The sequence below is a fragment of the Cricetulus griseus genome, chromosome 2 (genome assembly GCF_003668045.3).
Source record: "Cricetulus griseus strain 17A/GY chromosome 2, alternate assembly CriGri-PICRH-1.0, whole genome shotgun sequence".
Lineage (NCBI taxonomy): Eukaryota > Metazoa > Chordata > Mammalia > Rodentia > Cricetidae > Cricetulus > Cricetulus griseus.
The window spans coordinates 343,664,180-343,680,478 of record NC_048595.1 but is presented as its reverse complement, the minus strand read 5'-3'; the positions used below and the strand labels follow the sequence as shown (position 1 = coordinate 343,680,478).

The 16,299-nt window shown below is 39.7% G+C and overlaps 1 protein-coding gene across 2 annotated transcripts in view; it reads right to left on the bottom strand.

Annotated features, from left to right (window-relative positions):
* Agxt2 (alanine--glyoxylate aminotransferase 2) overlaps positions 1-16,299 on the bottom strand; it is a 38,217-nt gene that overhangs the window by 8,089 nt on the left and 13,829 nt on the right. For both annotated transcript variants that reach the window (XM_027401286.2, XM_027401287.2), the window contains exons 4-11: positions 14,898-15,021; positions 13,638-13,732; positions 12,418-12,511; positions 11,729-11,822; positions 7,399-7,499; positions 6,784-6,876; positions 3,896-4,028; positions 1,789-1,880 (exon numbers count right to left, since the gene is read on the bottom strand). In XM_027401286.2, the coding sequence (XP_027257087.1) occupies positions 1,789-1,880; positions 3,896-4,028; positions 6,784-6,876; positions 7,399-7,499; positions 11,729-11,822; positions 12,418-12,511; positions 13,638-13,732; positions 14,898-15,021 (826 nt within the window). The remainder of the gene's footprint in view (positions 1-1,788; positions 1,881-3,895; positions 4,029-6,783; positions 6,877-7,398; positions 7,500-11,728; positions 11,823-12,417; positions 12,512-13,637; positions 13,733-14,897; positions 15,022-16,299) is intronic.

Sequence of the window (16,299 nt, the reverse complement as noted above, 5' to 3'; positions counted from 1 at the left end):
TTTCTTCTGTTTGTTTTGTCTTATTCTAATGTGTTAATTTTTGTTCCATCCTATTACATTTTATTTTATTATTATCCCTTAGAAGACTTTGTGTTTTCTAATGAGTCAGAAGTTAAGTGGAACAAGCTGGGAGGGGAGCTGGGAAGGAACTAGGAGGAGTAGACGGAGGAGAAACTGTAATCAGGATGTATTTTGTGAAAAAATATTTTCAATAAAAGGAAGAAAGTTGACAATGTCAACAAAAGAAATGAATGTCACATTTCTACCCACTCACTCACATCTCATGACTTAATTATGTCTTAAAATATTTAATTAGCAATAATAGCTTTAACTTCTTTATTTCTATCCAAAACACTTTTAAATTTCTTAAGTAGGTGAGTGGCATTCATAGTTCGAAATAAGAAACACGAAAGTATAAATAGCAGAATGATTTGTACTGACCCTAACCAAGTTTCTCCTCATATAAACTGAATTTTCAAAAGCTCTTTGAATGTTCTTTCAGAAACATATTGTACTTATTTAAGCAGAAGGCATTATACATTTTGGTAAGGACATTTTACAAAACAGACATTTTTCAACAGAATAATGGAATAATAAAACAAGAATGTAGGACACTATATTACTAAGTCAATTTAGCAAAATAATAGTGATTGGTTCTCTCCTAGGGACTGTGAGGAATGTCTTTTCATTTCCATCAGAGAAACATCTTTTTGTTGTGTATGGTATCAATACCCATCACTGGTCAACACACAGAACAAGAGACTGTGGGGTACTCAGTTCTCAATGAGACATCCACATCCCATCCCATCCTGTGGGGTGAAAAGACTGTAAGAAGCAGAGGGAACATATGTCTGCAGTGATCATGACAATGTTCATGGCTGTGACAGAGCCATTGGACACATGGATTCACATTGGCTGAGATTGTATGCCCAAGACCTGCACATGATAAATCCAGTGAAAATCCCAGAATGGCTGGAGGAGCAGCTTAAGAAACCCCACTCCTATTTGAGAAGCCACTGATGGCTGCTTGGGAAGGGAGAGTCAGTTTTCTTCAGAAAAGTGGGCCCTGAGAGGGACCCATGCTCCAGTACATAGTCCCATACACAGGTACATACAGGCATCATTAAATAAACTCAGTGAGTTTAAAAAAAAAAAAAAAACACATGAAGTTGAGAGGAAAAAGTGATGGGTGGTTATCAGGAAGTAATTAAAAGGGAGAAAGAAGGGGGTGGATTTGAGTAAAACACATTATATGCATCTATGAAATTCTCAGACAAAATTAGTATAAAACTGGCTAATATTAAGCTAAATGAATGTGATAAAGCTGAACAGTTTTTCAGAGTACCTGAATTACCCTGATATAATCAGCTAAAATCTACAGTTTCTCTATAGTTCTTTCATTTAAGACAATAAAAAAGAAGAGAAATATCTATAGTATATGCCAAAAGTTAAGTTATAAGGGCGAATAGCCGTTAAAGCCTATACAACAAATACTACCTAGAAAACAAGAAAAATTCAGGGTTACCACCTCAATAGGGCAATTCTTATATTTCCCCTGTATATGAAGGTGATTATATAGTACCTCTTATTCAGAACTTCAAGCACCTGAAGTAATCTTAAAAAAGAGGGACAGAGAATAATAACTGGAGACAATTTAAATTGGTGAATTACTGATTAAATTTCTACTTTACTATTGCAGTGTGACAGAGTTCAGATAAAGTATATGGTTTAAAATAGTGACTTAGTGCATGCAATCAATCGCATCGGTATGAGGGGGACAGGACAGACCTCAAGCACAGCAGATCCAATGGCACAGGCCAGGGGGCTTCCTCCAAATGTGTTGAAGTGATGCAAGCATTTAGCCAAAGATTTAGCAATTTCTAAGGGTGGAAAATAAAAGTCGTTAAAGTGATACATTCTTACCCATTATGTCTCATCACGACATTTGTGTTAATATTCACTTTTATCTTATAAATGACACCCATTTATTTCCTTCTTTACACATCTAACAGTGAATGACTGAACTATGTTCCCTTAAAACCTGAATGTTTAAATGCTAGGACCAAATATGATTATATTTGGAGATGGAGTCTTTAAACGGCTCATTAGGATTTAATGGATCACAAAGCTGGGCCCAAATCCCACAGGACAATATCTTTATAACAATGAGAGATTCTAGTGTGCTCCTCATCTCTCATCTGTGGGCATACATAGGGAAGGCCATTTAGAGAAAGGATGAGAAGGTGGCCAGCTGCAAGGCTAGCGGAGAATCCTAGGCACACCTCAGCCTGGCCAGCACTTTGATCTTGACAGCCTTCCGATCTGTGGAAAGACAAATTTCTGTTGTTCCAGCCACTTGATCTGTGGTATCTTGGTTAGTCAGCCTGAGCTGACTAATATGTGGATAAGGAAGGCAGCTTATTTACTTAACCGGAAGGCTGTCACAATCTCTAATGTGTTATTTAAATTAGAAAGCACTTTAAAACTTGGCATGCAGGGCTTTGCATACACTTTCCAATTAACCACATCTTTTATTTTTTTACTCTTGAGAAAGAAGGAAGTATTGAGGAAATGATTTTATATTCATGCTGATGAATTCACCATCATCATTCAGGATTCTGTCAAGGGCCATCCATCACACTTTGCTTTTTGCAATCATACATTTTTGGTTTTAAATTAATGTAATGATTATCAAAAGTAATGGATTCCATTATTGCATTTCCATATATAACTGTTTCTTGTACTTTAGCTCATTCTATGAAAACAGACACCACAAGATATTGAGTAATGGCTCAGAAATGTGCTGACTATTGGGAGAAAATATATATATAAAATAATTTTCACTGATCAATGGTTCACATGAAATAGTATCTGTCAAACTCTTGCTACAATAGAAAAAAAATCAAGTTTTAACCTTTATTTCATAGAGCAGTGGTTCTCACCCTTCCTAATGTTGTAACCCTTTAATATAGTTCGTGTTGTGGTGGCCCCCAACCATAAAATTATTTCATTGCTATTTCATAACTGTAATTTTGCTACTGTTATGAAGCTAATGTAAATATCTGACATGCAGGATCTCTGATATAGGACCCTGAAAGGGTTGTAACCAATAGGTTGAGAACAACTACCATGGAGTGTTCTGAATAAATGAGATTTTATTGTATTTGGCTGTTTGGTTGATAGGATACTGACAGAGATATCTGGACCTTGAATTGTATAGTTAATGGCATGGGAAGACCACGTGACCATGGAAGGGTCTCTTCCAAGGAAAAAGCCTTTTGGAAATTTCAGTGTTGTGTTCTGTAACTGTAGGGAGAAATCCTGATTAGAGGTACCACTGACCACGCTGGCTTGGGCCTAGTCAGAGTTATGTAACAAGGGTTTAAGAAGGAGGGAGGCATGCACGAGGCTCTCTTTTACCTGGCTGAGCTGACTAGGAAGCATTTATGGATCTGTCTTGCTCAGGTGCAAACCTGGTCACTGGCTCCCTATTGGGGAATTGAACCCCTGTTTCTCATGTGACAGGTGGGGATGCTCACCACTATACAGGGTGTGGTCAGCGGTACCTATGACCAGGCCCAAGCAGGCGTTGTCAGCGTTACCTCTAATCAGGATTTCTCCCTACAGTAACCTGTTTTCCTAATCCTCTTCAGTATGGTAGAACCCTGACTTTAACTACTGTGATGGAAGAGGTTGTTTTCCCTCCAGCAAGATGGGAATGGTTGGCGCTCTTCCAACTGCCCCATGGCTTGGCACCTTTCTCTTTCATTTGCTTGGACAACATATCCTGTGGTTCCCATCACCACCTCTAGCTTACACACATTGCAATTTATGCTTTATGCCATTGCCAGTGCAGGAGGCCCAGGAGCAAGCATGGACATGCTTGACTTTGTACCTGGAGTGGTCACAACTGCAGCCATGGGGAAGCCATTCCCAATCCCTTTAGCCATAGTGACAATATCAGGCAGTACATCATGGCTTTGGAAGCCCCAGAAGTGAGAGCCCAGCCTTCCAAATCCTGTCTGCACCTGGAAATAGATTTTAAAAAATCATTGGAAACCTTTTAGGCTCTGTTCTGTTCCCTTCCTTTTGCCTCCTTCTCATCTCTCCTTAGCCTTCTCTATACTTGCAGGCTTATGGACAAAATCCTCTATCCGTGTCTGAGGTTGGAATTACCCAAAGCCATTTCCTACCTTTGTGAGACTTTGGAAATATTCTTTATGTCTTTTGAATCTCTGTTAATTAACTTATCAAGGAAAAATAATCCTATCAGCATAGCACAGCACAGGGCTGCTGGAGAGTTATATAAATAACACATGAAAAAGGCATCAGGATGTTTAGCCCTCTTTAAGTCTTTTCTTTGCACAAACAACAGAGATAAAAATGGAGAAACTGGCTCCCCCGGAAGAAGCAAGGGTAACTGTCTATCCAGTAGGGCTGGATGCTTACCAACCAATGAGAGAATGCTGTTCTCCTATCACCACTGAGCCAATGAGTTCAGAGTATAATTGCATTAATCTAGAACCAGCCATACATTGAAAGTTGGTCATCGTTTTTGTTCACACTGTCCCTACTCTCAATGACTCATGTTTCAAAATTCACTTTCATCATCCTAGATCCCAGCAGGCTCTATTTAAAGCATTCTAGGCACGTGACCATCAGAGTTTCTCAATGGATTCTTATTAACAATATATGTGTCATGACATCCCTGCCTGAGTTAGATTCTTAGTGTTCGTAGAAGGAAAGAAATCATGACAGAAAGGTGTCAGAACATCTCCAGACCAGAGCCATTTTGATCAATGTCTATTTCTGTTTCTATGTCTGTCTTTCTCTCTCTCCACATGAACACTTGGCAAGATGGGATGGATACCCGAAGCCCAGTCTCAAATGCATAAAAGACAAGGTTTTGTTTTGTTTTTCAAATACTTTCTTCTTATTTACCATTATCAAAGGTTGATGCAACCAGGTTCTTGGTTGTTCTTAGGTGACAGTGACTAGTATAGGAGAGGAGCTGATTGTAGGAGTTATTCTGAGGTGACAGTGGGAATCTGACAGACCTGGCTTGGAACCCCAAGTCTTCACTTCCAAGCAACAGGCCACTGGGACGAGCTGATTAACTGGCCCAAACAATAATGCAGGAACTCCATGTAGTTTGTCTTTTGGCCTATATTCTTTCTCCTCTCCATCTATCTTAAGTGGCATAAAAACAGCATAAATGGTGAAACAGGCAATTATTTGGAAAATATGAAAAACCAAGCAGAATAAAGCATGGCCAGTTCCTTTGAGAACCATGAGTTTCATTGGGTTGGATGAACATGGGACAGATGGCTCATTCAGATGCATGGAAATCCTAGTGTCTCCAGGGATGGAGAGTACACAGTAGGGAGTAGGACAGAGGAGGCTGTGGCAATAGGGGGCTAGGACAGTGGATTTGTGCCCTCTGTCTATTACTGTTCTGTTACTAGTTAACATTCCAGTCTCTCTCAAACTTGCCCCATGTTATGTTCTCAAAAGTCATGAAACTGGGGGCAGTGGGAGAAAAACAAGAGAAGGTCATGAAACTACATCTCTTGGAAATTCTAAAGTTCCAATTTTCTTTGAATTCAGCCTATCTTCCTTCTAATTAGTCTGATTGTGAAAGCTTTGCTGTGTGTGTGGATTCCAAGGCCAAGGTTTAATCCTCTTTCCCGAGACAGCTAATTTCAAACTGATTGAATGTGGTGTGATGTTCTTTTTTTTCCCCCTTCTTCTTCTGCTAATAGCCAGTTACTTCCCTTTCAATGGGGCCTTGATGAGTCCACTAGTACAAGGAATAAAGCAGGAAGACCTGGCTCAAGCTGCTATGGTACAGCCCTGGCATTGGTACACTCTGGACCCGACAGGGATCTGGCCACACAAGTGGTACTGGAAATTGCAAGATTTCTGCCAATGGGGCAGCCCAGCATGAACTGTAAGGAAATTTTAGTCAAGGAAAACAATCAGTAAAGGCAAGTGAGATTGCCACAAATAAGAGACACACAGGTTTCCCATTTGTCCTTGGTGGGTCAAGTCAACTACTTGTGCCAGCATGTTGGGCTCCAGCAGTAAAGTGGAAGAGGACTTCTGTGGCCTAGGTACTGTCCTCTGGTCTTAAAAAAAATCTCTAGAGATATTCTAAGTGGACAGGATGCTGCTTTATCTGAATATACTGAAATCCAAGGTGTAATTCTAAGTATATAAGCTACAGCCCACAGTGCTGGTAAGTATTAGTTCCTTCAGAGCCCCCTGGGGCTACCATGTACTTATTTCAGCTGGGCTGCTTCCACTATGATACTTTGAAAGTTTGTGCGATCTAAGTCTGAAGTCGTAGCAACCTTCTAATTTAGACGGTGAATTACTACTTATTCTTTAAAAACAATCTGCTGACTTTGCTTTGGCAAAAGTTAAGATGAACGCTAGACTATAAGATTAAATGTCATTTTTGCTTGTCAGGGGTCTGGCAGGAATTCTTAGAACAAGGAATCATAACAGCGGCAAGAATGAAAACACTATGTAACAGCAACATCACCTGTGCCCAATAGCAACTTTTTAAATAGAAACCAGTTTGGATGCTTAAGTTCTGTTATATTTGTTACTCTAATTAACTTTCTAACAAACCAGCAGAGGCTTCTTTAGTTTATGGTCACACTTCAGAGTTCATGCAGTTGTTTCCTGCCTGAAATACCAAAGAGGGTTTGAAGAGGTCTCTTTCTGCATCTGGCCTGTTCCTATAGCACCAAGTTATTCCCTGGCATAGCCACTCACTTCATCTGCAATGCATACACCTCCCCTCTCTCGAACCAATGCAAAGGCTTCCTTCAGAAACTCCTTCGGGTACTGGACAACACCATTCACACCCTGCAAAAGATTAAATCAGGAAGACTTGAGTATCAGCAGGAGCCCTCGCTCAGCACCAAGGATGAGGTTAGATCATTATCCTCACAACATGACATCAGTGCTATCAGCCAAGTGAACAGTGCACAGAACTGTTCCAAGCGGGACTTCCACACCATGCCTTCAGGGGAAAAGATGTGACTATTTTTTCCTGAAGTTAGAAACATGGAGGCTCGATGAGCTAAAAGTAGGCTTCGCTGAGCAGTGTGTATTAAATACTTAAACATCAAAGGGTTACTCTTTTCCTGAGGACATTAGGGATTTGATGGCTTCACCTATTTATCTGTCCATTTGTTCTATGTAGGAATGAAGACAATGTATTTTTTGAAGATCTACTGAAAACTAGTTTTTTTGGGGGGGAAGAGGAAGGTGGGACCAAAAGAATGAATTGTGCTGGAAAGGAACACAGAAATGGGCACTTAATTAACTGGGAGTCAAAACTGTGATAATGGAAAATTCAGAGAGATACTAGGTTTGTATACCCACTTGAATTGGCTCTGCAAAAAATCCAGCAATTGACTTGGCCACGGAAGTGTTCAGGGTTTCTTTGAATTGTTCAATATACTGTTCTTTAGCTTGGCAGCAGTCTGCAGGAAACACATACAAAAATACACAAAGAACAGCATATTATGTGAGAATTGCATCCAGGCAACACAGAGAAGTAAGAACAGCCAACTAACTGGAGGTCCTTAGACTATGGTGAGTTGGAATCCATGGATATTTAGCTCTGAAAGGGGACATTCTATAGTACCCTTTGAAAATGTATCTTAGAGCAAATTGTGACTTGTAGAATACTTTTGCCTAATATTTCTATATAAAATGCTATTCAAGCGGCAAATTTACTCTTTACAGTTTATGTTTCACTAATTTTTAACAGCTAAAAATTTTCATAGAGAATAAAAACAAGGTCTCTGAACACAGGGTTTTCCTTTCTCCACATAGCATTTGAACTTGGTGACTGTGTTCTGGGTTTCTTTCTTCGCCAAAAATGTAGGAAAGAATAATTTGAGTTTCCTATGTTTCTTAGTCATACTTGCTATTAGTTTAATTATAGGTGTACTTTGGTTAGTAGAATAATTCTTTCTGGGTTCATGTTTAGAAACATTGAAAAGTGACATACTTGAGTTTATATGTTGGAAATTTAATTTTTCCACAAACATGAGCAGTATCTACATGTGACTGAACTTCAAGAATGTTTATCTACATACATAGTTTGTTCTTAGCAGTACCATAGCGTCTCTGAATGTAACCCCAAATCTATGTCCGAAGAAGTTATCAAGAGGAAGATGTGGATGGGGCGGGAGGCCTCGGGCCATCTCATGAGAAAGTACCTCAGGGGTCTGTGTGTGGAGACGACTGCCACCCCATCATTTGCTTAGAGGTTTGCATTAAGCATGTCTTCTGAAGATTAGACAAGAGAAATCCCCAACAATTAGAAAAGAAAACTAAACTCAAAGCATTTATACTCCAGCTCCACTAAAGAGTAAGGAAAACATCATGTTTCAAGGATGGACATGACATTTAGGAAAGCTTTATTGATATAATACCTGATATCTTTGAAGTCAAATTCCCTATTTTTATTAGGAAAGGAAGAGACAGAGCCTTGGATGACTCTGGAAGATATATCAGACACGAGTGAAAGCCTGGCTTCTGGGTCTAGCAAGCTCTTTTCTAAATAAGAATAACAGAACAGAGTAAAATCAGCTTGAAGTGTTTAAGTTAGGGTAAAATCATGTCAAAGGAAGATTTTGCTTGAGTTATCCTGCACATTTCATATTTTACTCGCACTCATCCATGTGTTGATGAGAAGTAAGACCATCTATTGTATTTCCTCCATTTTGGATGTGTTGCTTTGGCCCATTCCTGTAGCTTCAGGTCAGGCCTCCTATGGAGAGAGATAGGGTGCAATGATGTCTCCATGGCAACATCAAGAGAATGTGGATGCTCTGTTGGATATCATAACAGAGTTATTACTCTGGAGTGCATTTCAGTTGGTGTTACAGAAGGAGGTAAGCAGAGTGAGAAACCAAGAAAAAATACATTTTCAAGGAAAAGGAGGGGTTCCTTTAAAAAAAGAAAGAATGGCACAATCAGTACCAGTCTCAGGACACTGTAAGGGCAGTGGGTGACAAGAGGTAAATTTGTCATGGGGTATGCCTGGAAATCTGGGCTTAGAACAAATCCCTGGACAATAAACAATCCAGGAGGTAGATAGAAGATTATGACATCTACCACATAAAACCAACAAACTGGCCTCAGTCTAAGCTGGGATTTGACAATATAATTACGAGATGAAAATATCATACTATGGTTGTATGCATCCAGTGAGAAAACTCTAGAAGCAACTACCAACTTGAACCATCTACAGTAAAGTTACCTGGCAAGGTGGACTGAGTACAATGATCACGCATAAAGATTCAGCTGGAGCCTGCAGTCCACTTCCTTGTCTTATTTCAAAATGGGGTGTCACAGCTCCATGTGGGTGGTCTCCATCAAATACCTCCGTTCAGAGTACAAGGAACCCCTCTGAAGAGGAGGCATAAAGGGTATAATAGCCAAAGGGGATGGAGGATACCGGGAGAACAATGACCTCTAAAGCAGCTCAGCAAAGCTCATATGAATTCACAGAGACTGAAGCAGCAAGCACAGGGCCTGCACGGGTCTGCACCACCTCCTCTCTCTATTATAGCTTTCAGTTCAGTATTGTTAAGGGACTCTTGAACGTGTGAAGGAGTGGGTCTCTGAATCTTGTGCCTTCTCTTGGGCTCTTTTCCTTGTTTTGCTTTGCCTTGTCCAACTTGGATGTGATGGTTTTTGTTTTATCGGATTATATTTTATTTTGTTATGTTTTGTCAACATCTCTCAGAAGCCTGTTCTTTTCTAATGGGAGACAGAAGGGAGTGGATCTACATGGGAGGGGAGGTGGGGAGGAACTGGGAAGAGTGGAAGGAGGGAAACTATAATCAGGATATATTATATGAGAAAGTTATTTTCAATAAAAAGGGGAGATTAATAAAGATGTGGTCTCATTCTTGTATCTACAACAGTTAGTGGGGACTATACATACACAAAGCAATCATATATCTTCCACTATCCTGGATCCTCTTGATGACACATAGAGAGATTTTCATGCTGCTCTTCTATTTTCAAGGTGGTCTAAGGCAGTGGTTCTCAATCTTCTTCATGCTGTGACCCTTAACACAGCTCCTCATGTTGCAGTGACCCCAACCATAAAATCATTTTGTTTCTACTTCATAACTGCAATTTTGCTACTGTTATGAATTATAATGTAAATTTCTGATAGGCAAGATATTTGATATGTGACCCCCCCACAAGGGATTAAAACCCACAGGTTGAGAACCACTGGTCTAGGGGAAGGCATCTAAGAGAGAGAGAAAACAGAAAAGATGGACAGAGGGAAGGATACAGAGTAAGGACCCCTTCTGAAGTGCTCCAATCTTCTACACTTTGCTGGTGGCTCTGCAGAGGGTCTGGGAACTCTGGGATGAACCTGGCCAACTTAGGTCTTGCTGCCACACCTATGTGATATATATATATATATATATAATATATATATATATATATATATCCCAAGGAAATGGAAACTGTTATTAAATGCTTTCCTCTATAAGGGTTTGTATATTCCCAATCTCACAAAGTGGTGTGATGGGAATGATACTTTGCTCCTCCTTGCTGTATATTATTACTTATTATTTATTTTTATAAATAAGAAAACTGAAGCCCAAGATGGAGTGGAGTCTAGATCTCTTGACTCCATGCATGTCCTCAAACATGGAAAAGAAGAAGGAAAGGAATTATTTTTCAGCTTGGGTTCACCTTGCTGGCACACCCGTCTGAATGAGTGTGGTCACAGGGATTGAAAGCATCAGATTTCTGAGGCTAGGTCTGAAGACTTGAGGTCCAATCCTAGTTTTCCTATTTCCTGAATGTGAACTTCAGCTTTTTGTCCTTAAAACTGAGTGTCTGTTTGTAGCTAAAACCCTTGGTGTGTTTTTAAGTTCTGTGACCATGACATTCTGTCTTGTTCCTATGCTCAATCTTTCATCCCCCATTGCATTATTATCTTGTATGAATTTTAAGGTGATTTTTTCCTATTCAAAGCTGAGTTTTGAAGGTTTCCATTTTTCATTCTTTTCATTCTTCCTCTCAACCTAGTGACTCATGCTATTCTATTAAATATCTTTTGGCTGGAGCACTTGTTCTTTCCTCTAGAACTCCCGAGGAACAGCTGTTCAAAAGGTTCTGTACTATGATGACAGACCTGAGTAAAAAAGAGCCGATGATATTTCTATTGCCCTTCTTTTTCATGCTATGAATTCAAATAAAAATGTGATTGATAAATAGAACTTAGCCTGAAGAGAATGACTAAATCTTGTGCAAGAGACATCAATGTCACTGGTATCCATGAATAGCCTCATATCTGACAGATGTTGTTTGGCTGGCATTTGGGATCCCTGGAGAGTTTCTGGACCGGTACTTTGAGATTTACAGACGTATCCTTTTCCTCCTCCCCTCTCCCATTGGGAACTGATGAATGGTTGTACTCATTTCATAGGCCACTTAATTGTCAGGTGACATGCTGGTTATAGGCTTAAGTCTGAGGTCATGAGCAGCTTTCCCTACTTGGCCAGATGGCAGGTGAAGCTCTGAGTCAATGAGGGCTCACTTAAGTATTTTCTTGTTTTGTTTCTTTTGGATTTTCCCTTTCCCAACTTCCCAAATTTGTTTTGCCCTTCTCCAAATTCCTCACCCCACCCAATGTTCAACTCTACCCTTCCTCCCTGCCCATTTGGACCTGGAGCACAGCTGCATTTCCTAACTGTTTGCACTGGAGAATCTCGACAGTAGCTTCCTCCCCAAGGGCCTCGGAAAACATCTGGGCACATTGTCTGCAAATGACAAAAGAAAGATTTTGGCAAAACACTAACACAAAATAGCCCATTTAGGGATGCATGTGGTGACAACTAAAGCAAGTTCCTTTCTCATTAACAATAAAAATGTAATCATTTTTGAAGAGATATTTTTTCTCAGAAATCACTCTTCAAAGAATGTTAATTTTGATGTTAGCCGAGAAGCAACTTTCTCAAAGGTTTAGCAGGTGAGGACATCATAAAGAATAAGGATAATTAGGTATCTGGTTCTGATGTTGAAAAAGATGGACATGGCCTATGAGAACAGAAAGCAAGGACAGGGATGGCTTGATAGAAACTTTGTGTATTCACATTTCTAAGATCCTTGAGTTTCCTCAATTGTACATATGAGCAAGATAAAATTGAAAACTCTATCATTAACTAGTACTCAGACTCTAAGGGCATTTCTAAGAAACATTTTCTTCAATTGGTCTGGATTTTTTAAGTCAAATTGAGGCCTTGGCTAATGGCATGCTTTATATTAGTTTCCAATTCCAGTATCAGGAAAATCTGATCAATTATCATGTAACCCCAGCAGTCTGTAGTGAAACAAGATGAAAGTCTCAGAACTCACTGATTGGCAGCCCATTCCACTGGGGAGTTCCACCTTGTAGATCCCTACATTTGTCAAGCCAAGTGTATAGGGACTACATCCATGATAGGCTCCTCTAGGGGGAGGAAAACATGAGAGGATGAGGTTAAGTTTATTTTTCTTTGTAGTTTACTTGCATCAAAAGAAAAATCATTATGAAAGCCATGGGGTAGACTAGAAGAACACAAACATTCAAATCAGACACCCTTTAAGAATCCATCTAAATTTATGGTGTGAATGCATTCACTGATATTTTCCACTGATCTGAAACTATGAAAATAATTTTGGAGACTGGTTGCCTGGGTACTCTTAATTTTGAATCTATCACTCTAATATAATGAGACTGATTTTTTTTTAAAGTAGCATTCCAGGGTTGATCACATGGTCAACCCACACTAATCTTCAAAACAGTCACCTTAGGAAGACAAATATTTGTTCCTGTGATGAAACTGCTGCTCAGTGTCTCTGGGGAGTGCTGTCCTTTTTCTTGTAGCTGATGTGACCTTATCTAGCATATTAGAAACAGTTTTGGTTTCCTTCAAACCTGAAACAGTCATTCTTAGTATAAGTCATCTTAATCAATTCAGAAAATTTATAAATCGAAATAATCGTTCAATGAGCTCCAAATTTCATTTTCAAGAATGATCATGAAAAAAGAGGTAGAGTATGCATCAAATTCGGCTTCAAATAGATCAATACTTATCTTGTGTTCCGAAAGGTTATTTTGGTAAAAACACATTCACAATGTGTTATTGCCATATTTATTTGATAGCAAATGTTTCTTTAGGCTTATAAAAATGTGTGCTTCATATTGAATGTGTAGTGTTGTGCTATGGCACAAATCTTTGAATTTAGGTATAAATTACCCTGAGATGGATTTAACAAATGACTAACTTCTTCATGCCATCTTTTTTTTTTTCTGTTACTCATGTCTTTTATATAAATCTTATAAGACTCTGTGAATTTGCTAAGGCTGCAAACTTGGAACATACTTTTCTATTACTTTAAATTCTAATATATTCACCAAGAGTTTACAAGACCAATTTAGATGGAATTATCTAGTCATCAGATTCACCTGCCCTCAAACAGACATTGTAAGAATACTGGGAAAACTGTCCTTTTTTGTACTACAATTTAAAAATGCGCATTTAGTGTTGGGATACGTCAATGTTGCTGATTTGAATGTTATGAAATATAGTTACCTGAAAGAAATGAGATCTGTGTGATTTGAGTATGCTCTTGCCATCACCATGGCTAGGTCATTGGCTTCTGATCCACTGTTCACCAGGAAAATGACCTGATGGTGAAAGAAAGACACATGACTTAACACTTTTAGGTTTCCTTCAGGTCAGCTTTTGTTTCCAATATTTCCTCCTTTTTAACGACTACATAAATTCTACAGCCCTTCCTGAACAGCTGTTAAGTGCTAACAAAACTGGCTCAGAGATTGAATCATCTGAGCTTTTATTAGCTTTAATTGATGAGCTGCAAAATGAGAAGATGGGAAGATTTTCTGAGAGGCCCACAGTGGTCAGCAGCAGAAAATATACATGAATGAGGTCTTTTGGTTCCTGCACCTAATTCATTGCAGTTAATTCTGAAGGCATGGAATGAGGCAGGGCCCCAACCTAGCAACCTGAGGGGTTAACCCAGTGTGATGTTGCTGTGTGACTGTGGATACAAAGTGCAGATCAGTCTGAACAAGGGCAAGAACTGAGAAGTTCCAGCTCCTCCAGGCAGGAACAAGGAGGCTTGCATTCATGGCTTTTCCAACAACCCCATTTCTACTCTGCCATGAAGACCTGGATCTGAACACAGGGATGGCCATTCAGATTTCTTTTTCTATTCTGCATAATATAGTAAATGGAGTATTGAGATGATAGTGTAAAAAACTATGTATTGAGCATTAATCTAGGTCTTACACACACACACACACACACACACACACACACACACACACACACGTGCTCTTTTAATGCCTTCATTTAACTCTTGGCAACCATCTTTAGATAGCAATTCAGTGTCAACTTTAATTCATTTCATATGCATAAAATATCTCATTCAGTTAAAACATCTAAGTGCATTTTAGACGAATGTTATTTATAAGGAATGGCTTCACTTTTTATAAGAGAAGACATGAAAATAACTTTTAACAAACAATGTGGATCAAAGAGAAGGAAATCTCTTGACAATACCATGGAGCATCTGGAGGACTAGGATTCCTCAGTAGAGATTTCTGGAAAGATATAAGCAGGTGACCTAGAAGAGGGGACTCAGGGAGGGACACATGTGAACACTGGATTGTTTCATCAGCTGCTTAGAGATCCCCCTTTTTTTTCAGCTTACGTGCTTTTAGGTGTGGCTATCTGCTTACCACGGCAGACTTTCAATGCCCAGATCAAATAAATCCCTTGGACTCACAGGTTACCATCTTTGTCATCTCAGAGCACCAAGTATTGTACCTTAAGAGGCTCAGGAAGAAGTGCTGAAAGTTTCTCTGCGTATTCGTGCATTGGAGGGTGGAAGAAGACAGAGCTTGTATGCCACAGGCGGTCCATCTGCTTTTGTGCCACTGTAGTTACCTTCCTGGAGAAACACATAAGAAGTCAAGGGCACACCACCAAAAGGCACACCCTCTCCCCTGGGCCATTGAATCTGGACCCGTGGCTACTTCTTCAACTGTTTGAGTAGGCAGGCTTCATAGGTCTCATTGGACCAGTGATGGGTGGTAATGAGTATTTTGTCACGATGAAGTGTCATCCTTTAAAGAATCAGTTTAACCTTTCATATCAGGAGCTCATAATGAAGGCAAGTAGCAACTAAAGGCAGATAAACATGTGGGCCCCAAGTAGGGACCACCTTGGGCAGATGGTGAAAGATGTTTGAATTGATCAAAATGTAAGCAGTGGCTGAGGTTTGATTCACACCAATTCTGTTTGCTATTAATATCAGCCACACCTAAAAATTAGCTCAGTGGTTGAGTAATTTTGAGAAATACCAGGCTAAACAAATTCCTCTACTCTGGGACTTGCTAGCACCTTGGCTTGGCCTACTGCTGCTCTCTGAGAAGGTGAGAGGAGGAGTTCATAGTGTGTCCTATTCTTATCTTTTCCTGGAACTCTTTCCAAGGAACAACTCCTGTGGCTACCATCCCACAAATCTCATTTAAGAAAAGTGCAAATTATCATTAAGTTTTTGAAGAGATGAGATCATTGACAATAGCACTGCTGATAGAAGTAAATTTGAGAGGCAGGTGTCATGTAAAATGGAGGAGACATAGATTACTGGTAATGTGGCAGCTGGCTAGGTGGGCAAGGTAGCCTTTCTCTGGAGGGCAGAAGAGTTCTGAAAACACTTGTGTTGATGAGAACTATGGGAAGAGGAGCCCCTAGGATTAGGGAGTTTTGGGTGGAGGCTTCAGATCTATGGCATCAGGTTGGCTGTAGGAAATGGAAAAGAGGAAAACTCAAAGACAATTTTGACTTTCTTGCCTCGAATGCTGGGCAAATTCCAGGAATAACTGAGGGATACAGCAGCTCTCCAGTAGATGGTTCACCCGTGTTTCTTGAGTAAGCAACTGCATGGATAAAATCAGCTTTGTGGAGAAGATGGACTTAATCTTAGAATATGTTGGGATGGGAGAGATTCTGCACATATTGAGGACTTGGGGTATCCTGATGACCTCTCTGAATGTATTCAACTTATTGCTGTATTTTGGTGAGGGGCCGTAGCTGAAGATATCAAATTGGATAAAGCTGCTGGAAATGTAACCAAATAAACAGGGCAGGAGGGGGACAGTGAAGTGAATGTGGTGAGATGGTGAGAAGAAAGAAGTAGAGAGAACAAAAGAGGTAGAGATAAAGT